Source organism: Desmodus rotundus, chromosome 3 (assembly GCF_022682495.2).
Source record: "Desmodus rotundus isolate HL8 chromosome 3, HLdesRot8A.1, whole genome shotgun sequence".
In the NCBI taxonomy this organism is placed as follows: Eukaryota; Metazoa; Chordata; class Mammalia; order Chiroptera; family Phyllostomidae; genus Desmodus; species Desmodus rotundus.
The window spans coordinates 79,268,446-79,294,354 of NC_071389.1; the positions used below are offsets into that span (position 1 = coordinate 79,268,446).

At 46.8% G+C, this 25,909-nt stretch overlaps 1 protein-coding gene across 1 annotated transcript in view; it reads left to right on the top strand.

The window, feature by feature from the left end:
• Window positions 1-495: 495 nt before the first annotated feature.
• GFOD1 (Gfo/Idh/MocA-like oxidoreductase domain containing 1) overlaps window positions 496-25,909 on the top strand; it is a 112,441-nt gene continuing 87,027 nt past the window's right edge. The window contains exon 1 of the mRNA XM_024565623.4: window positions 496-1,431. Within this exon, the coding sequence (XP_024421391.1) occupies window positions 1,179-1,431 (253 nt within the window). The 5' untranslated portion in view covers window positions 496-1,178. The remainder of the gene's footprint in view (window positions 1,432-25,909) is intronic.

Genomic DNA, 25,909 nt, shown 5'->3' on the forward strand with positions numbered 1-25,909 from the left:
AGATGATTAAAAGAGAGAATGCCTGGAAAGCTTCCCTAGCACGGTTTCCTGCACGCGGAAAAAGCTGCCGGAACTGTAATTACCCACTGCTCACACCTCATTGGGACCCCTGGCCCTGGGGCCAGGCACCAGCTTCTACCTTCCCAGGGACCTCGGGCTCGTGGTTGAGGGCGCGCCCTGTCTTGAGAGATTTATTAGCTTGCTTGGGGCGGGGTTTGGAAAGAAGAGAGAAGGGGAAGGAGGTGGTAGAGCGAAAAGAAAGGGAAGGAGCGGAGGGCTAGGAGGCCAGTGAGGCGGTGCCTGGGAGGAGTCGGCCTGGGTTCCTGGGCCCGGCGCAGCGCGCACCCGGAGCCCGCCGCCGCGGCAGGATGGGGGTGGTGCGCGGCGGCCAATGGCGCGCGGCGCAGCGGCGGGGGCGGTGCAGGAACACCCGGCCGCTGACAGCCAAACTCCCCAACTCCGCCCCCGTCCCCGCGGGATCCCGGAGCAGAGCCGGCCGGGGCCGAGGCCGCCAGTGCCGCGCTGCGAGCGAAGATGGCAGCAGAATGAGAAGGCTGGCGCCGGGTCGTGGCCTCTGCGGTCGCCACCGCCACGCTGCAGTTTAAGATCCGCGCGCGGCGCCCTCGGATCCTAGTGCTTAGCCGGCCTCCTGGTGGACGCTGAATTATTTCATTCCGGGCTGAGAGCGGGGGAGAAAGGGGACCCCGCAGCCGGGCTCTGGCAGCCTGTAGAGGCTTGTGCGTGCGACACTGGCCGGCTGCGGAAAAGACGCGGGAGAGAGCCAGTCCCAGGCTGCAGTGGCGCGGGTGCGGGGATGAGCCGGCCATGGAGTGGCCTCCGCGGGGCGCACGGAGCCGGCTGGTGCTGCGGCGGGTGTGCAGCCTGAACCGAGGTTCCGCGGGTCTTCGGGGCCTCGTGCGCCCTGGGGGGGTCTCTGCCGCCGCCTCTGGGAAGAACTGGAGCCCCGCGTGGCGGACACTGCAGCAGTCACTGTACTGAGGCTCCCAGAGACTGCTTTGCCTGCAGCTGGGTGCGCTTTCGGCACCCGGGCGCCTTGCCCAGGGCACGGCGGCTGGCGCAGAGAGGCAAGCCGGGTGCAGGACTGGCTAGAGGAGTGTGGGCGCGCGTGTTGGACTGGAGAGCCGAGCTAAAGCAGAACCAGGCGGGCCGGAGCAGCCATGCTTCCCGGGGTGGGCGTGTTCGGCACCAGCCTCACCGCCCGAGTCATCATCCCGCTGCTGAAAGACGAGGGCTTCGCGGTGAAGGCGCTGTGGGGCCGCACACCGGAGGAAGCGGAGGAGCTGGCCAAGGAGATGAGCGTTCCCTTTTATACGAGTCGCATTGACGAGGTGCTGCTGCATCAGGACGTGGACTTGGTGTGCATCAACCTGCCTCCGCCTCTCACCAGGCAGATCGCTGTCAAAACCCTGGGTGAGCGGCCCCTCCCCCACCTCTTCCCCCGCCCCGCGCCTCCTCTCCTTGCCTTTCCCTCAGCTTTTCTCCTGTCTCCCACTCGTCCTCCCAGCAGTTTACATGGCATCTACGCGGACCTGGGGACCTGAGATCCCACATCGCACTCGGAGCGCCCTCTTCCCTCATCCCTGGCCCTCCCCAACTCTGCACTTCCCTCCTCCCTTCTGGCTCCACCTGGGCGCGCTTCCCCACGTGTGTGGCACGGAGGCTAGAGGAGGCGTGTGTTCCGGGGATGAGGATGAGGCGGATCAGATGTTAGGGACTGTGGATGGCTGCTCTAAAGAAGAGAAAACTAAGTCCCCTGCTGTGTGTGTAGTGCCCGAGTGTGTGCGTGCGCGCCTGTGAGAAGCGAGTGCGCGCCCATGAACGCCTGAAGAAAGGGCTCCGCAAACGTGTCTGGTTTTCCTGGGGGCGATAGACGACCTGACGTTTAGCTGCTGTGCCGCCCTGCTAGGATAGTTTGTTACTTTCCGCAATGAGTTAGTTCAGTGTGAAATTAGACATGTGACAATCAGCCGTAATTATCTTGTCTTCGCTGAAAGCAAGGATAGCTGGAGTGGTTGGATGCCCGGAGTTGGGGGGATCTATTATCTACTGGGACGTCTTCAGGCTTCAGAGAGTTTCGTATGTTAGTGAAGACTGGTTGGTTAAGAATCAGAGGGTTTTAACTTTCTTGTGCAGCAGTCCAGGAATTGTCTTCTGCTCAGATGGAGAGTCACACATCTTCAGTTTTTAGGGCATGGGCGCAGTAGTTCCAGAGGCACAGAACCTTCGTGTGGGAAAAGGCCAACGGTGCCGGTTTCACATGGAAGCAAGCAATAGTCCTTCTTGAATTCCTGTCAGGAACAGTTCTCAGGCCTGGTGTTGACAAGTGGGTTGGGATGAGCTCACCACCCTTCATTATCCGGTCCCCCACCTAACCCAGGCAGTCTGAACAATCACAGACAGGGTGCGGGTGGCAGCATCTCTGCCATGCTCAGAGGAAGAAGAAGGGCAGTGTTGTGTCCACCAGCACTTCTCACACTACCTAAGACAATCCCAGGAAGATTGCTCACTGCTTACTCTCCCAAGAAAAATGTTGGAATTTTATTGGTGAGGAAAGACAGCACAGAATGCCACAGTAGAGAAGAATTACAAAGGAAGATTTGGGAAGGAACAGGGACAGCACCCAGAAACCAATGGTAATTTATGTAATCCGGGAACAGAATGTTTTATTTATTTATTTTTAAATTACATTTTATTGATTATGCTATTACAGTTGTCCTGATTTTTCCCCCTTTGCCCACTCCAACCAGCACCCCTCACTCCCTCAGGCAATGCTCCTACCTCATTCATGTCCATGGGTCATGTGTATTGGCCATCTACTTCCTATACTGTACTTTACATTCCCATTGCTATTCTGTAACTTCCTATTTGTACTTCTTAATCCCTTCTCCTCTTCACCCATTCCTCCCACCCCCCTCCCATCTGGCAGCCATCAAAATACTTTCTGTATCCATGATTCGGTCTCTGTTCTTCTTGTTTGCTGAGTTTGTTTTTTAGATCCAATTGTTGATAGATAAGTATTTTTTTGCCATTTTATTGTTTATAGTTTTGATCTTCTTTTTCTTAAATAAGTCCCTTTAACATTTCATATAATAATGGTTTGGTGATGATGAACTCCTTTAGTTTTTTCTTGTCTGGGAAGCACTTTATCTGCCCTTTGATTCTAAATGATAACTTTACTGGGTAGAGCAATCTTGACTATAAGTCCCTGCTTTTCATCACTTTGAATATTTCTTGCCACTCCCTTCTAGCCTGCAAAGTTTCTTTTGAGAAATCAGCTGAGAGTCTTATGGGAACTCCCCTGTAGGTTACTAACTTCTTTTCTCTTGCTGCTTTTAAGATTCTCTCTTTATCTTTAACCGTTGGCATTTTAATAATGATGTGCCTTGGAGTGGGCCTCTTTGCATCCATCTTGTTTGGGACTCTCTGTGCTTGCTGGACTGGCATGTCTATTTCCTTAACCAAATTAGGGAGTTTCCTTTCACTATTTTTCAAATAGATTTCCAATTTCTTGCTCTTTCTCTTCTCCTTCTGGCACCACTATGATGTGAATTTTGGACCTCTTTAAGTTTTCCCAGAGGCTGCTTATACTATCCTAATTTTTTGGATTTTTTTTTCTTCTTCTTGTTCTAATTGGTTGTTTTTTTGCTTCCTTATGTTCCAAATCATTGAGTTGATTCTTGGCTTCATGCACTCTACTATTGATTCCCTATAAATTGTTCTTTATTTCAATTAGTGTATCCTTCATTTCCAATTGGGTCTTTTTTATGCTGTTAAGATCCTCACTAAGTTGCTTGAGCATCCTTATAACCAGTGTTTTGAACTCTGCATCTGATAGATCGCTTATCTCCATTTTGTTTATTTCTTTTTCTGGAGTTTTGATATGTTCTTTCATTTGGGCTATGTTTCTTTATCTCCTTATTTTGGTAGCCTCCCTGTGTTTGTTTCTATGCATTAAGTAGAGCTGTTATGACTCCCTGTCTTGGTAGTGTGGCCTAATATAGTAGGTGTCTGGTGGGGTCCAGTGACACAGCCTCCCCTACCACCCACACTGTGTACTTGAGGTGCATCCTTCCTGTGGGCTGAGTACACCCTCCTCACGTAGTTGAGCCTGGGTGGCTGTTGGCAGATCAGTGGGAGGGACTTACCCAGGCCAGTCAGCTGCAAGGACTGGCTATGACCACTAACTGCCAACCTCCCCCCTCCGTGGAGGATCAGCTGTGCAGGGGCAGGGTGGTGGTTCTCCCACATGGTCTGAAGCTGTCCACTGGGTGTGCAGACTGTGGGGTTTCCCAGGTGGTGCAGGCCACAGTCATCCCCCACCTGTGTTTTGTCCTAGGCACCCTGCCTGAGCTATAAAGCAGTCTAAGATGGCTGCTACTCGTGCTTATAGATTCCCATGCATAGCCAAGCTGTGAATCTAGGCAGGCTGCTGCTAGTACTGTGGTGGGGGCTCACTGAAGCCAGCTGTTGCTTCTTTGATAGGATTTAGGAAGTTGTGAAGCCTGAGCCAAGACCCACCATTCATATGGAAAAACGGCTTGGGTGGGCCCATAGGTTGGGTGGGGCAGAGTGTCAGGGGATCTCCAAGGCTGGTCAAACAGTGTTAGCCAGGTTGATGGAGTCTCAGATATGCCACCAGCTTTTCAGCTTTGTGGGGGTAGGTTTTAGAAAAGGGACAATGGCCTCTACTTGCCTTGATGCCAGGCACTTCACTTTCTCCCTATGTACCACTGGTGCCTTTCAAGCTGCTACCTGGATGCTGGAGTTCAGAGGGAGTGAGTCTGAGTAGGTGAGTCTGTGTGTGGGTTCTTTAAGAGGAACTGCTTAGGGCTCCAACAGTTTCTTCCATTGACTCAATCCCTGTTGGTTTCGCAGCCAGAAGTTATGGGGACTTATGTTCCTGGCCCAAGGACCCTGGGCTGGGGGCCTTGACATGGCACAAGGACTCCTTGCTCCCAAGATATCGCTCCTGAATTTTTAGCCACCACACATGGGTGTGGGACCAGCCTGTTCTGTGTCTGGACCCCTTTACCAGTCTGGATGGATGTGGCTTCTTTAATTCTGTAGTTGTCAGACTTCCATTCCACTCGATTTTGTAATTGACAGACTCCTATTCAACTCGATTTCTGATGGTTCTGAGTGATGGTTGCTCTACATTTTGGTTGTTATTTTGATGTGGTTGTGCGAAGAGGTGAGCTATGTCGCCATCTTGACCAGAAGTCAATTAGAATGTTTTATTTTTAAAAATGGTATGGATTTTGGGTGGGTGAAATGTACGTATATTTTAATTCTATCTTCAGAGACCTATGACCAGGACGTAGAACTCTTTCTCCCTAAAAAAGCAATCTTAACAGGCATTCTGCTATTGATTCTGAGGGGACATCTGATAAATGGGCTGCCCAAAGCTGTCAGTTTTCAGGTTACTATTATTAAGCTTCTGACCCTTGTTGCCTGGTTTCTTTGGCCTTGAATTGAATATCACTGGATTTTGGCTAATATTTCTTTTCTGTTTCATATAACATATGTGTTGGGTAGTTAACCTCTGTGCTTACAGTGGATCTGTGCATATCAAATAGATTTAGCCATCCTATAATACAAATCTATTAGGGCAATTTGCATAAAACAGGTCCACGTGGAGCCCCATGTCTACTGCAGGGTGTATGACTGCTAATATCAGAAAGACTGTTTGGCATCACTTCTGCCCTCCAGGGCAGCACGGTCCTGCAGGTGAGACCCACAGAGCGACTCGAGCTTGTCCCCAGGAGAGCGGCAGTTTGGGGAACAAGCGTCTTCTTTTCTGACCATCACGGGTACTTTAGCCATGAAAGTATTCAGGGGCACTGGCTTTGAGAGAAACACAACTTACATATTTCTGTATACTTCTTATTATCAAAAACCCATATGATTTTTTTCCTTGATAAGACCATTGTGAGGTATGTCTTCAAAATCAAGTGTAAGAGACATAAGGAATAGACATAGTTTAATCCTCATGACGTAAGGAATAGTGTTTTGTTCATATCTTCATGGTAGCTCTTGGGCTTTTTTTTTTATTCCTGATTTTGCAGGCAATTTGAAGGTCATCTGTGATTACAGAAACATGGGGGCATTGGATTTAGAGGGGGCTGGAGTTTACTCTCCTTGCAGATTCCATCTTCACTGGAAACTCCCTGGAGGTCACTTTCCTTGAGTCGTGCCTGCAAGTACACGGTGGGGTGGTCCTCTGGGTTTGCTCTGCTGTCACAGGGAGAGGTTTGACACATGCAACACAGGAAGTGAAACACCTCAACAGTTATCCGGTTGGTCTGGCCGCTGGGGGTTTACAGATGCTAGTGTTTGCCTCGAATTGAAACAAGCCAGTTTTGACCACTCCTAGTGCATTTTCCATTCACCAAAAGCCTGGGCTGTGAGTTGCATGCCCAGCAGTGGTGAGAGAGCTGTGGTTCTGGGTCCACACTCACAACTGGTCACAGCACTGTCAAGGTGAGGGGCTGGTCTAGGGACCTAGAGGAATAAAACTTGGAATCAATTGAATAGCAACATTCTTTAATTTGTAAAAATTTCCTTGAAATCCCTACCTTGGTGAAGTAGGCATTTCTCTCTTGTAGAGACTTTTCTATAATATATAATTTCTACTGTGTCCAGGGCTGCTTCTTGTTAAGTACCTACCATGGCTCAGGCAATGTGGTAGGTCCTATATATAAAACATTTCATTTCACGATTAAAATAATCCTCTCAGATAGATATTAGCTCCATTTTACAATTGAAACAACACAAATACAGAGACTTGAGTCAAAGTGCCCAACTACATACACCCACAGGTTCGAACCCATCCTTCTGCCTCCTCTGGAACTATTTCTTCCTCTCCTAGCCCCAAACTTGCTTTGCCACAGGTTCTCCTCTCAGATAATGGCAGCCCAGGTGAGATTGCTGGAGTTTTCCTTTATTCCTGTTTACTGCTCCCCTCCCCCGACGAAATCAGTTCCCAAATCTTGGTGATGCTAACTCCTTAATCCCTCTGGTGTCTGTTCCCTCTTCCGCATCATTGCTTTTTCCATTAAAAGAATTAGGTCCTTACCTAGTTTCTGAGTTAGGTTCCAGTCAACTCCTCCCACCCTGTGGCCAGAATTACCTTGAAGAACTGCAGACCTGATCATGCCACTGCTCCTCCCTTTTATTGCTTCTGGGAAAAGCCCCAGCTTCTTGACTTAACAGGCAAGAGCTTCTGGTTTTTCTGGAACCCCAAGAACTTTAGCTAAACTAAAATGCCGCTGTCTCCTTGAGTGGACCCTATTGGATGATAAGTCCCTGCCTCTGTCAGGAACATGGTTCTGCCTTGTGTTAGTGACGCATGCCTGCTCATTCTTGCCGGCTCAGCCCCAGTGTTACCTGCCCCAGGATTCCCGCCTTCCTCAGTCCCGACCCCTGCATATCCTTCTGTGATCTCAGCACCCTGGGCCCCCATCTTCCTTTGCACCTATTTTAATGCATTTTAAAAAATCTACATTTTATTTAGTTATTTTAAATAGGTTATATATTCACATGGTACAAATTTCAAATGCTATAAAAATACACAGTGAGAAGTATGTTTGTTCCCCATCCCTGTCCTCAACCAGAGGCAGATTTTAAATCTACTTTTTAAGATTTTTGAAGGATGTACTGGCATTATGTGTGTAAGAATTTTAAAAACCTTTTTACACAGTTGGTAACATCCCACTATATATAAAGATTATATATACACACACATATACAAATACAGGTATATAAAAAACCCAGAATGTGAAAGTATCCTTGTTTCCATTTTTGGCTATATAGTATTTTATTATATGGATAAATCAGTGTTTATTTAACCAGTTCCCTATTACTCAACATTTAGGTTGTTTCTAATCTTCTCCTTATACAAACATTATAATCTAGAGTGTATGTCATTTTGCACACACGCCAGTCCGCTTGTAGGATAAACACGTGAACTGCTGGTCAAATAGTATGTGCTCATTTCATTGAACAAAGATAAAATTCACTGGCACCTGCGATGACATAGCTCTCTGTTGATTTCCTTGTGTGCCTCTCTCCTTAAGTCCCTTGACTGCCATCTTCGTATTCAGAGCTGCGTGGCGTGCAGGGCCCAGGACAACACCCCAGCCAGCCTTTGGGGCCAGTCAAAACATGTCTCAATTTGTCCTCCTGCAGCCGGCCACTCCACCTAGACCATGCAGTGGGCTGCCCAAAGGCTTCCGTATGTTCGCTCTTCTTAATCAGTTTATTCTCTATGCAACAGGTAAATGGCATATGTATGTAGGACACTGTGTATTCCCTGTCGGAACATTTTGATGGCTCTCGTGGCACTTGGAACAGCATTCAAGTTCCTTGTTATGACTTACTGGCTCTGAAATGGCCCTGCCTAGTAATCTCCCCCACGTCTTTGGCAACTGTCCCAAGCTCACTGCCCTCCAGGTACTTGGACCTATTTTCGTTCCTCAAACATACCAACTCCTTTCCTAGCCCTGGGCTTTTACAAATGGCTCATCCTTATTCCTGGAATGTTCTTTCTCACTCCTTTGAAGTGTCTCCCTCACACATTCTCGCTTTCCTTTTTTTTTAAATCCTTGCCCAATGAAAACATCAGTTGGTTGCCTCTTGTATGCACCCTGACCGGCTGAACCTGCAACCCAGGTATGTGCCCAGACTAGGAATTGAACTTGAGACCTTTCAATTCATGGGAGGATGCTCCAACCAAGTGAGCCACACCAGGCGGAGCACTTTCTCACTTTCAAGTTCCAGCTGAAATATTCTATGGGGAGAGAGGCCCTTGTGGATCCTTCCCTTTTAATCAAAAATTCGTCCCCTGCACCTGTGAATTATACTTCTGTCATCCTCTTTATCTTCTTGGTGGGACTCGGTGGAAAGATGGTCTCTTTCATTTGCTTGCTCATTCTCTTATTTGCTATTTGTCTCCCCAAGTAGAATGTAAGTACTGTGTGGCAGAGCACTTGTCTGCTTTATCACCAGGGAGGCCTTATCTCCCCTAGACAGTGCTAGGCACTGAGTCAGCATCTAGCAGCACACACACTGTAAATATTTGCCGAATGACAGGGGAATGCCTTTTCAGTGAATAAAGGAACGCTTGGGAAGGCAAAAGGTTATAAATAGGATGTATCAATCAGTATATAACATTTTTGTCCTGCACGCAATAGCCCGGTGTCTCTCAAAAATCAGCATACAATCACATCACCTGGAGATCTTTTCAAAACATAGATTCCAGGGTGGAAACTGAGATTCGGAATTTCTCTCCAGTGCCCAGGTGGTGCGGAGACTGCAGCAGCCAGACACATGGATGTGATGGCCCTCCACCTTGGGGGAAAAGCCCTCTGTCGGGAATAATTAACCTGGCAGGGGCACCATGTTAAAATACCTGTTGCCTTTGTGTGTAAGGTGATGACACCTGTTTTCACAGTCCCTACCATGAATTTTGGAGACAGTAGTGCAGATGCCCTCAGGGAAGCCCCTCCGTAGGATAGAAGGCTCCTTTGGAAGGGAGAATAAGGCTTAGGATTTCCTGGAGCTTTGATCTGGCCACATATTGATCTTGGCCCACTTTTATGGCATCATTAGCTGAGGACTTGGAGCAGCATGACCTTTTCTGTCCTACTTCAGTGTCAGCAATTGCTCAAGGGTGAGGGGGGCTGCTGGAACTGGTGAGAGAGGAGGGAGGAAACGGAGTTGAGATAGCGCCCCTCCAGTCCTGGTTGCCACACTATTAGAGATACGGCTGCAGATGATGAAACGCCACAGTTGGACTTGAGAGTAACTGTTCTGAAATTCCAGCAAACCCTGCATTTCTAGTACTTCTTTTAAGTCTCTTCTTGAGCTCTTTCTAGCTGAAGACTGTGAGCAAGGTGATTGCATTTCTGCCCCTGAGCACCCAGTGAAATGATTTTGGTCTATTGATTTGCTGTAGAGTTGAGGAAGCCCTGAGGCCTTATGTAAATGAAAGAAATGAGTCTATTCACTGTTAGGAAAAGTCAAGCTTCACCAACCTCATTGCATCTAATTGGAATTAGGTGCAGTTGAATGATTATTTTGTGGATGATATCTGGCTTTGATAATGTACAATTGTGCGGAAGTTTAAACTGGAGTGAGAAGAAGCCAAATAAAGAAGTTGGACATTTGATATCTGAAACTGGGGAAAAACCCACCCCCCGCCAAGAAAAACCCACCAAAAAAAAAAAAGTGGAACTAAATTGCATGTTTTAAGGGTTTCACCAAAAAAGAAATACATAGGCAATTAGTTATATATTAATATTTTGGACAGTTATGGCAAAAACCGTCATTGTATATAAGATGTCGTGAATCATAAAACTTACCAATCATACGAAAGGTTGACGGGTTACCTGTGTGACTTTGGCAGAGGGAACCATCTTTCCTGAGCTTCATTTTTCTCATCAATAAAATGGAGTTAAAGACCCTACCTTATAGGGTTGGTGTTCCAATTAAAATGGGCAGGGGCATGTAGAGACCCATAGTTCTCTGCATAAGGTCAGTAAAGAATTAGTTTTTCCCAATGTGATTAATTCTTTAGCCTATTCCAAATAGCACTTGTGAAGATATTTTTTTCTTATTTTCATAACGGATGAGTTCCTCCTGCTAGATTCAGAAAATTGAGTTAAAAGTTCTCTTATTTTTAAAAGGGAATGTGCCAGAGTCAAGTGTCAGAGGTCTTTTTAGCTCAGAATACAGTACTTGCTTTACAGATTTGTGATCTAAAATGAGTTTATGGGATTACTAGGAACTCACCGTGGTGTTCACAGGAACTCACCAGGCCTGGAAGGAGTCAGGAACCAGGAAAAGGGTGGAGCTCCCTGGAGGAAACAGGAGTTTAGCCTTCAGATTGCCTTTGCACCAGAAACGGCAACATTTGCCCTTTCCTAGGTCCTCAGCCTGCTGTCCTTCCCTGCAAATGTTGGACTTGCCAATCCCTATAATTGCATGAGTCAATTCCTTAAAAATTAACTTCTTTCTCTCTGTATATACATACATCCTATTGGTTCTGTTTTTCGGAAGAACCCTGACGAATACAAATTTTGGCTGGATCAAGGCCCCCTGGCCAGGCAAGCTGGGCGATGTGATACCTGGCAGATGTGCCAGGCAAGTGTAGGTCTGGAGGAAACTTGGGTTTGGGCCCCCAGGAGAGCATCTCTGAGCATTGTCCTCTAAGCAGGAAGACCTTGAAGGCAAAAGCTTTTTCTGGTTTAGGCTCCAGCCAAGGGGATTTTGGGGAAAAGGCTTTCACACCTTCCCCGCTGAGAGCCACAGTGACCCTTCACCTGGAGCAGTTCTGCACCTGTCAGCAGGGCTTTGGGGAAGGAGCAGCTCAGGTGTGGGCAAGGCTGGGATGCCTGGGGTTTAGACTCCTTTGAGAATTGTTAATGACCTGTAGAGCATTAAAAATGCAGAAAAATAACTTTGCATCAGAATGATAGGGATTGTTTTTTAAACGTCCAGTTTCCAGATGTGACAGACCTGGTGGTTTTGAGATGCCCTTTTAGGCAGCATAATATCCAGAAAGTGAAACCACAAGAGTTTTGAAGCCCCAAAGTAAGTTCGTTTTCAGCTTTAGCATTGCTTTCTAAAAAAATAGCTTTATTGAGATATACTTTATACATTTTAAAATTTACCCATTCATTGTAAGTGATTCAGTGATTTTTTTTTTAGTAAATGTATATAGTTGTGCAATTATCTACATAAAAAGTTTTAGAACACTTCCAACTTCCAAAGATTCCTCAATGCCTGTTTGCAGCCAATCCCCATTCCTGCCCCTAACCCCAGGCAATTACTGATCTGCTTTTTGTCTCTATCATTTGCCTTTTCCAGAAATTTGATATACATGGAAACGTATGATATGTAGTCTTTGTGTCTGGCATCTTTCACTTAGCATGGTTTTGATGTTTATGTTGTTTTATGTAAGAGAAGTTTATTCCTTTTTTATTGCTGAGTAATATTCCATTGCATGGACATACTACATTTTGTTTACCCACTCACCATTTTATGGACATTTGTATTATTTCTAGTTTTTTGCTGTTTTGAATAATGCTGCTATCAACCTTTGCATACAAGTCTTCTGTAGACCCATATTTATACTTCTCTTGGATAGATATCTAGGACTAAAATTGTTGGGTTATAAGGTATATATATATTTAAGAAACTGTTTAAGAAACTGCCAAACTATTTTCCAAAGTAGCTGCTTATTTTATATTCATACCACCTACGTACAAGAATTCTAATTCCTCTGCGTCATATACGAATACTTGGCTATTGTCAGTCTTTTTGATTACTGTGTAGCCATTGTAATTAGTATATAGTGGTGTCTCATTTTGATTTGCATTTCCCTAATGACTAATGATGTTGAACACCTTTTCAGGTGCTTATTAGCTAGTTGTATATCTTTGGTACAATGCCTATTCAAATCTCGACCATTTTTAAATTGGGTTATTTTTCTTATTATTGAGTTGTAAGCATTGGTTTTGTGATTTGTTATGTTGTTAAGTTAGGAGTAGAGATTTTTGGTTTTGAAATCCTTTCCTTTATTTTTGAGTTTGGAACTAGATACAGTTGAAATAATTCCCCAAGCCAAATGGAATTAGCTTTGCCAGATACTCACTGAAGTGGTGCATTATTTAAAAGAGTGAGACAACCATGTGAGCGGATGCCCATGACGGGGCTCCAGTGTTGCCCGGGGCCTGATGATGTGCTGCTGAGCGTTCTCCGAGGGACGCTTCCAACTTGAAGATTATCAGAGATGCTCCAGGACCTTGCAGTCCCTTTTTCGGTCCAGTGTCTGAAGAGTGTTTCTCTTTTTTTAAATTTGTTTTTATTTAATAAATGCCTTTGAGTGCTTGTAGCATGCTATTAACTGTGGTGGGAAATACCCCAGATAGTAAGACAGGATCTTTGTCTTTGAGAAAAGATAAGACACAGCAACAATGCAACGAAATATATGATTAAGTACAGAATGAATCGTTATATTGCAATGCCAGGAAGTGTTTGCTTAAGACAATTGAGTAACCCAAAAATATTGGTATTGAATTAAGGGTCAACCGCCTGAGTAACTTCCCAGGGCCAGCCTGTAAAGAGCACTAAAACAAACAGAAAAAAACAAAGCAACTGTTTCAACAAAATGCCCCTCATACAAGCGCCGTTTGTGTGAATGGGGGCCTTGCAGCAGGGTGCTGAGACCTGAAGGGCTTCCTTACAGGTGGTGAATGCTTGCTAAGTTGTCTTCCAGAAGGGCTGGATCTAGTTAACTGCTGAGCTTTTGTTTTGCCGAGTGGGGAAGTTGAGTGTGGGGTGAGAGATACAGTGTGTAGGGCCTGTGAGGAAAGGCCACACTGGTCCCCAGTGCCCTCAGGATGGGTCCCTGCGGAGGTGGCCCTGCAGATAATGGATGCTACCTGGTATCTGAGGACAGAGGAATTCCTGAGAGCTGGAATGGCTCATGAAGACATTTTGGAGGAGGTCGGGCTTAAACTGGATGCTTTAAACGGATTTGAAGAGGGGGTAGGATTTCATACCTGAGAAACAGGACGTGGAAGGCTCTGTGATGAAAAATCCTCTTTAAGGAACCATCTGGTTTTGTAGCAACACTGAAGAAAATTGTGTTTCCTATGGTCGGTCACCTAGGACAAAGTTAGAGTGGTTTAAGAATGTCCAAAATGATAAATAACTTTTTCTTACGAGGATTTAAAAAATTCTTTCCCCAGCAATCCCCTCCCGACGTCCTTTATCAGCCATAGTTCCATCTGCATCTTTCTCCCCCTTAGATTCCCTTGGTGACTGGCACTGAGGACACAGCTCTGGGGCAGGCAAAGCAAACAGCTTGCAGGTTGTTGGAAAGAACCCCGTTGAGAGGAGCCCACATGGCCGTCTTAAAGGTGTGAAAAGAGTTGCAAAAATCAAGTCAGCAAGAAGTGCAAAGCCCAGAGCTCCCTGTGAGATGGAGGCAGGGGCAGCTGAGGAGAGGGTGAGCTGGCCTTGCTCAGTTCCTGGTTTTGTGTTCGTGCCAGATGGTGGTGGGAACTCCTGTCCCTTTGTTATACGGTCGAGTCCCTAATGGTCCAAGGGTCAATGCCGGATGAAAGAATCTTCTTGGACGAGGACACTCAGTGCATCACAAGTGGACATGCTTGTCAACATTAGGAGGTGACAGCTCATGGAGACTGGGAGGCTGCTGCCCAGTCCTCTGCCATCCTGGAGGGGGTTTCAGGGAATGGCCACAGTGGTGGAATGAATAGTTAGTTCTTGACTTGGGATCCAGTGGTCAGTGAACAGAGCCTTGTTAGGTCAGTGAGTACAGTGGCCAGGCTTCTTCTGAAAGCTCCCCAACACAACACACTGGTATCTTTATTGCTCTATTTCAAAAGGGAAATTTCCTTGTTGAATTTGGTGTCACCTTGCAGAAAGTAAAGTGAGGCACTTTTTTCATCAGTGGAAAAGTTGACCGGCTGTAAGAGGCCGCCTCATCACACTGCTGGGGTTGCATTCTGCCTTTGCCATGTTCTGTGTGGCTGTGGGTTCTCTACATGACTCTTCAGAGCCTCAGTTTCTTCATCTTTAACACAGAGATAATAAAAGTACTTAGCTCAGAAGGCTGTTGAATTAAACAGAGATTTGTTTAAAGTGAGTGGTCAATAAACATGAGGATCCTGTTTAATCAGAACTTATTAATGGTGAGCAGCTACTACCCATTAATTCTTCTCTCGAGCAAATATTTACTGAGCACCAGCTATATAGCAGGCACTCTCTAGATCTGTGCTTTCCTATACAATAGCCCTTAGCCCTGTGTGAGTTTTTAAATTTACATAAATTAAAACTAAAAAAAAAAAGAATCCAGGTTCTCAGTTTCCCTAGCCACATTTCAAGTGCTCCAAGGCCACACGTGGCTGGCTGGTGGCTGCATATTGGACAGAGCAGCACAGAACATTTCCGCCATTGCAGCAAGTTCTATCGTTCCACACTAATCTCGAGGCTGGGGATTCCACAGTGAACACAGTGGTTATGCTTAACCTAAATGTGGGTTTTTGAGAATTCAAACTTTTGGGTGTGTTTTGTTTTCTCCCAGGGATAGGATGATAGAGAATCTGCATACAGCGGTTGCTAGTGTGTCAGAAGTAATTAGGAGAAGTTTAACGAGGTGCGGTCATGACTATTTATTATTAAGAAAGAGATGTGCTGTGGAAAGTTTCCTAAAATCCCCATTAGATGTCGAATGAGCAAGAGCTAAATGACACCGCTGCCCACCTGGGGGTCATCACAGGTACTGTAGGTAGCGGAAGGCACCGATGAGGCTGAGCGACACCAGGCAGGAAAGCAGCCTCGCTCTAGGAGCCCGTTCCTCAGCCCTCTCGGCAAAGCTGAGAGGCTTTCCTTCTGTTGCCTAAAGCACAGAGAAGCAAAGAAGAGTAGTGATGGGAAGGGACTAGATGCAGGCCTCTAAATCCCTAGTGAATCCAAGGGAACACTCGCAAGCCAGTTCCTGAGGAAAGACTGACCTCACAGGAAGGTCCCTTTCCTACCCCATTGCCACACACGTGTGACTCTGGGAAGGGAGGTTTCTGACTGAATCCCTCCTCCGCTCCCCTGTCCTTCCCTTCATCCAAGGGGAAAGGCTCAAAGAATAGGTAATTACTACGTTCTTAATTACTATTGCTTTTTTTCCCTTAAGTGCCATTTGCTTTGCAAAAGCAATATCCATTTGTATGAGCATTCCTCAGGGAACCGGGAATGTGAAAGTCCAGCCAGTGGCAGCTTGGAGGGAGAGGTGATGTGCATTTGTGAGGATGCGACACAGCCTGAGTGTGTCTCTTCCAGACTGTCTCCCGACTGAAGTCAAGGGCAAAGTAAGGACCTTAGATGACTTGTTATTTAAATCTGTCATTGGCTTCTCCTCTCATCTCCTACATGAACATGAATAGTCAAAAGTGGGTGGTGGAAAATGAGATTCTTTCCCTGCTTTGTCTCTTCCCCTTTTCCAGTAGAGCAGGGGCACCCGAGGGGAACACAGCAGCAGGTATAAACACTGACCGGGAAATATGCCTCATGGTTCTGTTTGTCTGAACTTCTGTTCCTTCCAGCACCACCCACGTGGGGCATTTGTGTAGGCCACACAATAACACTCTGAGAGAGTCCTGGGGGACAGGTTTAGAGCCCGTGGGGATGTAGCTGGCCTGACTTGATATGCACAGCCTTTCATATCCAGGGCACAGAGGCAGCCTGGCTTCTCCCAGGAGGCCCAGGTATACCACAATGCTGCGTTTGTCTGTGGAGCTGAGACTGAGATGAAGCTATGTGTGTTTACTCAAGTGCAGTGGGATGCCATCCACAGCCTGTGCGCACTGGGGATTCCAGGGGGGATGTGCCCTGAGCAGCTGACACTTGGCTTTTCTCCTTTGCAGCCCTCATAACCTAGGATAGTAGTGATAGCTGTGCTCGTCACATCCAGAGCTGGGGAAGCCAGTGGGATTGCATGGGTCACATCCTCCACCAAGGGGTCCCTGCTTGGCTATTTGTCAGTTTTCAACTAGTTCATTTATATTTGTCATCCATTTATTGAGTGCCTACAATGTGTATGGCAATATTCTAGGTCATGGGAGGCGAGAAGAGGTCAAAGATGTATAAAATCTGGTATCTACTCTGAAAGGCTTTATAATCTATCCAGAACCTGTCCCCATTGCTTTGGAAATAAGAAGAACTAATATTTAAGAGCTACTTACTGCAGTCCAGGCCCAGAGATAGGCGTGGTTCAGTGTCACTCCCACCTTGCAGCTACTTTCAAGGTGGGCTTGTAGCATCTCCGCCTTCCCACTGAGAAACTTAACTGTAGAGAGGTTGAATGTCACATATCATTGATTCTAAGACTTTCTCTCATACACTTTATAATCTAACGTAGGGTGGTGTCTTACAGTTAATGTCATTTCATAGTTTAATTGGGAGAGATGTTTTTTCCTGGTAATAAGTAAAGTAATCATAGATCTTTGCAGTGGTGTCTTAGATTCCTCAAAATCAGGTATTTGGTCGGGTTCACCCAGCTGAAAAGAAGTGCAATCAAAATTCGACGTGGGTTTGCCTGACGGTAAAGCTTGTGTGTTTGCCCTCACAGCATGCTGCGAATCCGCGGTGCAGTTTTGCTCTCCTCTATACCTGAGCAAAGGCCGCAGGAGTGCCACAGATGGCGTATGAAGAGGGGGAAATGACTGAACCGACTCTCTCGTCATCTAATTCCTTACCTGAGGAGGCAGCAGCACAGGGAACTGCACACTTCAAACAGGATGTTGAAAGATTGAGAAAATGTTATTTAATTACCTTCCCTTCTTTGCCAATCATGACTCATTTTTTAAAGGCCAACAATAAATGTCAAACTCTGGTATGTTTAAGGTGGAAACAAGAGTAATGCTGCATCCCTTCCTTATTTCTGGTGTGCTCTGGGCTGAGTGCAGCATTTTTACCTGCAGGGATCTATTAGGATGTGACAGTGGCCTCTTTACTCTCCCGGAGAACTGTGACTGGAGACATAGGCCAGCTCCCTCCCCCGCATGACTGAATTCTGGGAAGTCCCCAACTGCAGGCCTGTGTGTGTGTATCATTGTCACAGTGTGCTATGGTCAACACAACCAGGTATGACGCAAGGTCTGTTGAATTCCACAGCTGACCTGGATTTTGCGAGCAGTGCTCAGGACTAGAGACCGCGGCCATGGTTTGCATACCCGGGACCTGATCCGCACAGCCCCCACATGTTTAAACAGATCCGGCCCCACGGCAAGCTTTGACTAAGTCATTTTCCTGAGCTGGAAAGCAGCTGATGTGAAAAACAGAGAAGTAAAAGGTTGAATGATTTGGCATCTCGTGGAGGAGTAGTGGAAGGAGTAGTGAGTAGTGGAAGGACAGTACTCCTGGCAATCAGAATGTCTTGACAGGCCTCGGGGGGACCTGTCCCCTAATGCCTGAGGGAAACTGAGTCTCAGAGGAGTTAAGTGGCCTGTCGGTGTTCACCCAGCTGATCCTTGAGAACTGAGTCGGGACCAAACTCAGGACTCTAGAGAGGGTACCCTTTTTCCTTCTCAGATATTTAATCACTTAGCGCTTGTGTTTCTCCAACAATGAGGACAATGGAGAGGTTGGCTTCTGGGAAGCTCTCCTATGGGAATAACTTCAAATAATAATTGTGAAAACACCTCCATACACAACAGTGTCCAGTGAAACCTTATTTATATTTCTGAAGCATTAGAAACAAGCACAAATGGTTCATGGTAGGGAAATGGTTGGGTGAATATGGTAAATACTGTTGATTAATTACTCAATAGCCATTGGAATTATGTATAGGAAGACTGTAGCAATATAGGGATTTTTAATGATATAATTAGAGGTAAAGAAAAAGGATACAGAAGTATTTATACATTATGATACCTTGTTTAAAGCAAGCACACATGCCAAGCATATTAAAATCTGATGGGTAATAAGCCCAGATACTACTGATGGCCAGTATGGGGTTATAGGATTTGGATTTTTTTCATTTCTAAATTTTCAATGTTTAAAAATATAATCGTAATGGAAATAAATTTATTTTTCAAAAGAAAGAGACGATAATGTGGGAAAAATTGTTTGGTTGGGGTGATTCTCCAGTTCTTACATTCTGTGATGTTTTGAATCTGGGAAAATTGTCCCCAGGCACATGCAGACGTTTAGGGTGAAACAAAAGTTAGTCCAGCGTTGAATGAAGGGAAAAGGTGTTCTTCCAGGGAGTGGAAGTGGGTGTGTAAAGATCCAAAAGCTCTACTGTTGTTCAGGAGGATAATCAGATGTGACTCTGAGTTTGGGGACAAGCTCTAAGTCCTTGGTTGTAGGGTAATTTATTTGTAATTCTAACCTTGTATGGCCAGAACCCAAATGTTGCTAGGGAGGACTGGTGAGGTCCCATCTTTTCCCCTGCTGCCTGAACTTGCCCCACAGTGGGAAGAGACGCTCTTGTTGGCTTCAGCCTTCCAAAGAAATATAGCAATGATGGTGATCTGCACCACTTCCAGCTTTCATTTCCACTTTTCTTTGCAGGGAGTTTTCTTTCCGGCCAAACCTGTGCTGGTGTAGGTGGTGAGCAGCGTCAGAACCCTTATTCTGAGAACAGTCACTTATTCATCACCATCTGCTGGACTTGCTTTCTGGCTGTGAGGATGGTGACGTGGTGCTGCCATAAGGTGTTAGCCTGGGAGCCTGGACAGGCAGTTCTTGTCCCAACATGACAACTAATTGGCTGGGCGGCCTTGGGCAAGTGACATCACCTCTCTAGACTTGCGATTCCTTACCGGTAAAATGGAGGCAGCAGAGTGGGTTTATGAGTCCCTGCCAGTTCCCACCTTGTCTATCTACTCCAATAACTCACTTTAAGAGCTTCGCACTGACTGGGCAAAATTATTTGGTTTGGTAAATATATTTAAGTGCTGTTTTATTACCATTCCTTGCTGTCAACTGGTTGATCAGCTTGGGTTTTTTTTTTTAAGATTTTTTTCTCTTATTGATTCCAAAGCGGGGGGAAAGAAGGGAGTTAGAGAGGGAGAGAAACATCGACCGGTTTTCTCTCATATACACCCTGACCAGGGGCTGAACCTGCAACCCAGGAACGTGCCCTGACCAGGAATTGAACCCGTGATCTTTTAGTAGTCCGTAGATGATGCCCAACCAATTGAGCCGCATCGCCCAGGGTTGATCACCTTTTTTTGGTTTGTTTGTTCATTGTTTGTTTTTTAATCCTCACCCGAGGATATGTTTTCTTTGGTTTTAGAATGAGTGAAAGGGAGAGAGAGAGAAACATTGATGAGAGAGAGAAACATTGATCAGTTTCCTCCCATGTGTGCCCTGACTGGAGATCGAACCCACAGCATAGATATGTGTTCTGACTGGGAATTGAACATGCAACCTTTTGGTGCACGGGATGACGCTCCAACCAACTGAGCCTCCCAGCCAGGGTATTTTTTTTTAAATCTGTTGCACAAACACATACAGCTCTCCTTTATAACAGGAGACAGTCTTCTCTTTATTTTCAAGGGAGGCAATGCATGCATTCTGGGGACAAAGTGGTGTAGATGGTGTGACCAAGTGGGTTGGAAAGCTGCTTGCCAGCAGAGTGTGTGTGTGTGCACATGTGTGTGTAAACATGTGTATATACATGTATGTAGGTGTGTGTGCCTGCCTACATGCATTGCACCCTTGATGGTGTGGGTTTTCTCCCCTTTACTGTCACTACTGAGAACACACCTGTATGGGTAGCTGTTACTACCAGCTGTCAAGGAGGGAATTGAGTGGTGTTTGGTATAATTTCTGGGCACAAACTTATCAGGACAGTAAGTGTTTGGGGTTAGCTTTTTCTGCAGGTGCCCCATTAAGCAGATGGCTCTTCATTGCCCTAAGGAGAGATTTAGTTTTGCCCAAGAAGATACTGCACTGTCAGCAGAAGATTAAAGGGACAATCATTCCAAGCAACTCCAGGCCAGAAATTGTAGTGGGGAGGGACAGTTGATAGGAGGCCAAAAGGAAGGAGACAATAGAAAATGTTCTGCCCTGTCACACTTGAGTAATTGGCTGGGTGCAGCCACTCTTCATGCCGGTGTCCGCCCCAGACGGGGGCCCCCTCTGCGTGTAGTCGCCCGTCCTAAAAAGAAGAGCACATGACGTGCGTAAACTGTGAGTGGGAAGCTTGTAGTTACTGCTCCCCACCCAGCAGAGGGGTCAGGGGACCTCACAAGCTGGCATAAAGTCAAAACCCAGAGAGGATCTTGAAAGGAAAGTAACTGTTTATTTCACCCTCATTTTTCCCTGCTATCTCCCAACTCAATCCACACCATCTGGCAACACTAAGAAGGCCCAGCAATATCACCTGGTACCTTCCACAGAGTTGCACGAGCAAAGACTTAGGGATCGGCAGAGAATGAAGAAGCTGGTCGAGGCAGTGCCTGTGTCTGTGTGGGACGTTTTGGGTCACCCTAGACTGGGATGGCTCCTGTCTTTCCCAGCCCTAATTTACACTTGGTTTCGGTGTTTCACAGTCATTGTAAATGGGAAGGGTTCCTGAGACCCTGTCTAAACTCAGCAGTTCTTTGTGTTCAGAGAGAATCCTGTGGGCTCTTTACAGAGGATACACTTGGTGTGGTGGAGTGTCCTGCGTCAGATGGGTGTTGGATGACCCAGGTTTTGTTTTACATCTGCTGATAGTGCGTACGGATCTTTTTCTCTCTCCTTAACATTATTAGGGAGACAGGAAGGCTTTGCGGGGCCCTGCTCTTGATACTCACTCACTCTGTGGCCTGACACAACCTCTTAACATCGCTGGCCTCAATTCCTCTTTAAAAACGAGGGGGTTCATGTACAATGGTTCTCAAGCTTGGCTGCGCATTAAGAACCCCTGGGAAGGATCTAAGCGCCCTGATGTCCAGAGCAATCATGTAAGACTGAGGATAGGAATTAGGCGTTGGTATCTTTAAAAGCTCCTCAAAGTTAAGGAGCTTTGTTTAAAAGAGTGCTTCTCAAACTTTAATGTGATCTGAATCACCTGAACATCTTGTTAAAAAGCAAATTTGGAGTCCACAGGTCTGGGTGGAGCTTGAGACTCTGCATTTCTAACGAGTTTCCAGGGGTGCTGATGCTGCTGGTTCAGAGACCAAGCTTTGTGTAACAATGTTTAACATCCAAACATGAGCCATGGTACAAGGCACAATAATTATGTTTGCAAAAATGCGGCACAAGCACTGTAGTGTGGAAACGAACACAGAATGAGCAGTTACGCTGGGAGAGGAAATCAGGCCTGCTGCACAGAGGAGGTGGCACTGGAGAGACTCTTGAACAATGAGAAAGGCTTCTTTGGTAGAATCTGATTGTGTATTAGTCAGGGAAACTTCTGGTTCTCCAGAGAAACAGAACCAATAGGATGTGTGTGTGTGCGTGTGCGTGTGTAGACAGATATTAATTTTAAGAAACTGGTTTGTGCAGTTGTAGACACTGGCAAGTCTGAGATCTGCAGGGCAGCACAGCAGACTGGAGACCCAGGGAAGCATCAATGTTGCAGTTCAAGTCTGAGGGCTGTCTCCTGGCAGAATCCCCTCTTTTTGGGGGGAGATCACTCTTTTTCTATTAAGTCTTCAAATGAGTAGATGAAGCCCATCCCCCATTATGGAGAATAATCTACTTTACTCAAAAAATGCTTTCATGGTAACATCTGGAGTATCATTTGACCAGATACCTGGGTGCCATGGCCTAGCCACGTCGATACATAAATGAACTGTCACAATGAGGGAGATGGTTTTCCAGTTTCCTTCGGCCTTTGTGAACTGTAGGACTGTAGCTGGAGTGGAAGAAGCTGTGGCCGCAGGGAGCAAGATTGACTTCTGGGCGCTTCTCAGTCTTCACTGGTGATGTTCCGACAAGTCTCTGTTCTGCTGTAAGTGTAGAAGGGCCGGACTTCACAAGCCACAGTAATAGCGTAGGCTCAGCCACGGGGCTGTCTGCCCACCTCTCCTCAGCCCCTGCCTGTGCAGGCGCTGGAGCCCAGGAAGTGTGCAGACCCTCCCGGTGGCCTGGCTCTGTGCCCGGGGAGGAGCACACAGGCAGCATCAGGGCTGGAGGGAACCCTGCATGTGCGCTGTGCAGCAGATGCTCTGCCTCACGCTCTCGTGATTTCAGTCATCCTGAAAAGGAGAAGATGAGTGGGGGCGGGAGCACCCAAATATCTGTAGACAAGGACCTGTCATAGTGCAGGGGTCTGACTTTTTCTGACCCTGAGCCACAGGAAGAAATACATTTTATGTCGTGGCCCAGTGGATATGTAACTATAAATGTACAGTTGTGTGGGGGTGTACATAAAAGTGCATAACATTGAAAAGGTTTTGTGACCTGAAACTTTTATTTCATTGGCACGTGATGCACTATGCTATTTCCTCCTGTCTCATCAGGAAGAAGAAAGGCTGGTCCTGTCCCACTGAACTGATTTCACAATGCTTAACCGACAGATACGTGCCGTAAAAACGAGACCCAAATCCTGGTAGCGAGGAAAGAACTTGGAGAGTCTTGTGACCTGAAGCAGCGTGTCCAGTAGGACTTCCTGTGGCGATGGAAGTGGCCCGTTCTGTGCTGTCCAGTGTGGGAACTGCCAGGCCCATGTGGCTGTGAGATGTGGCCAGTGCAAATGAGCTGAATTTTAAATTTTATTCCATTTTAATTAATTTAAATTTAAGTAGCCACATGTGGCTCATGAGGAACTGAATGCTAAGTTCTGTTCTGTTTTAATTAATTTAAAAATAAGTAGCTGCATGTGGCCAGTGGCTCCTGTGGTAGAAGCACAGACTGGGGCATTGCCCTTCTCCTGCCTCTAATTACTTGTCTGGCAGAGAGCCCTCCCCTCACCCCTACTCCCCTCGACCCACACACCCCAGGCCTCTGGTACAGCATCTGTTAACTGGGAAGCTGGACTCAGCTTCACCTTTCTGGGTTCTGGGGGTTAGGAAACCAGGCTTAATGCTTACAAGGGGCATACAGTTAATTAAGTGCCCTGGGCGGTTTTACAGATACCAGTGCTTTGCATTTTTAAATGATCCTTAAGAAACCTTTCCCTTCTTCCCTTTCAGTGGCTTAATTGCTCACCTGTGTGACTTCACAGTTTGAAAAGAGAGATGCTTTCTGTTTAATGAAATCTTAGCAGCCCGTCTTCACTGACTGCTGCACTCCTTGGGTGGCATTTGCAACCTGAACGTGAGGGGCTTTGCTTTCATCAGTCTTGAGTAGAGGAGACCTCTCTCCAGGCGGGTAACAGCCAAAGGGAAGACGGCAGTGCAAATTTGGGTGCATAGGTTGTCCTCAGGGTGGTTTGGCTTGTTTTCGTTGTTTATGGTATTGGAAGCTAGTGAGTATGATTGAGGTTTGGAGGTTGAGGTTTGGAGGACAGACTGTGTTTAAATTTTAGGAGTTGGAATTGGAAAAGGTCCATTATTAAACGGACCTCAAGGCCCTGCTGGAAAAATTAAGGGACCCAGGAAAGGATGGAGTGGGGGAGGTGATGTCTTTCTCACTTTCCAGAAAGTTCTGGTCAACCTTGATGAGGTGGGCTTTGGCAGGGCACATACCTCAGTGTATTTTACTCTTCAGAAAATGATTTCTTCTTCTAGGCTCTCACAGTTGCGAGGTGTGAAGGTAAGATGCACGGGAAGCTCACAGCCCGCTGATTTGTGCTGAGCCTGGAAGTGATCTGAGGTGTTCTGCCCATTTATTTTGGCTCAGACGGGAGGGGTAGAAAGAGGGACAGAAATCCTGGAGAGCCCCCTAATTCATGATATTCAGAAATTGGGAACAATATCACCAGCTCCCATTGGAATTAAATGGCTCCAGGCTTCTGGGAGCATTTATCTGGTTTACTTCCTGTTTTCTGTGACTAGGTAATAAGCGGAGTTTTAAAGCCAGTGCAATGATGGCATTCAAGATGAGCTGTGTCAGCTCCCCCTACATGTAAAGGCAGCCCCTTTTATTGAAAGTACAGTACTTGTCATGCACCAGAAATTTCAGTTAATTCTTACCACCACACTCTGAGGAAATGATTAGCTTCATTTACACGTGGAGAAACAGAGAGGTTAAGTAACTCGCCCAGCGTGACACAGCATCAGAACCTGAACCTGCCATTCGGGCTGTTAAGCTGCTGTACTGCTTCTCAGCTTCAGGCCCGACAAGCGGAAGGTGGCCTGCAGTGCCCAGGGTATTGATGACTCATTGTCCCATCCTTGGTACTCACAGATGGTACATGAGCCACATGTTGGCATCCTCAGAGCCCATCGCTCCCAGTTTGGAGGCAGGTCCTCCAGTTGCTGGCTTTCTTGGTGGAAGTTGTGTGTTTTCTGGGAAGACCTGAGTCTGATGTGAGGTAGAATGATAGAGGAGTCTCCTCTCTGAAGCCAGAGGAAGGAATTCATGGTGAGGGAGAGGGTGTACCCCATACAGACCTGATAAAGGGGAAAAACCAACAGCACACCTTTCGAAGATTCAGCTGATAGGAAGCAGCTGCCGAAGGAGAAATGGGCAGTGTGAGGGCAGAGTGGTGCCACCCTGCCCTGGTGGTGTGAGCTGACCGTGGATGGAAAAACAAGGGAAAGCTGCTGTGGCTCATTAGCCACCTGAGGCTGCGCTGGAGCAATCGTAGCTGTGGCAGCTGACTTGGGAGACCCAGGGCGTTCCTGATGGCAGCCTGGCAATGGTCTGCACAGGGCTGGGCCGGGGAGGGCAGAGGCCCTTGGTGAGGCTCCGGCTCAGTGACACCACGCAGAGCAAGCCTGGGGGGATGAGGGCTGCCCGTGGTCACCACAGAGCAGCAGCGATGGAGGGCCCACCGTGGACAACACATTTGGCCAGAGGCTGTAAAGGGGGTTCAAAGCATAATGAGATGGACTTCCTGCTTCCAAAGGGTTGAGTTAGGAGGTCAAAAGTAGACGTCATACAAAAGCGCAACAAAACAAAGACTGAGTCAAACCTGAGCGTGCCATTGGCCTCTCTCGGTGCTCTGCTGCGCTGCCTCCCAACTTCAACTTCAGGCACGAGCAGTCAAGGTGACCCTGTGCCGCAGGGGATTTGTGACTCCTGCGTGCTGTTGACGTCTCAGTGCCCACAGACGTGGGTGTCATTGGTGCCCATCGCCGTGAGACGAGGGAAATGAAAACCAAGCAGATTCTGGTGCCAGCCTTAGGATTGATCCAATTCCCCTTTTTCCTCCTTGAAACACTCTCCATCAGCATGACTCATTTTGGCCTCTGGGAGGCCCACTGGGACGACCGAGGTTGGGCTCAGCAGGAATTCAGCAGGTCCTTTATTGTGAATCTGT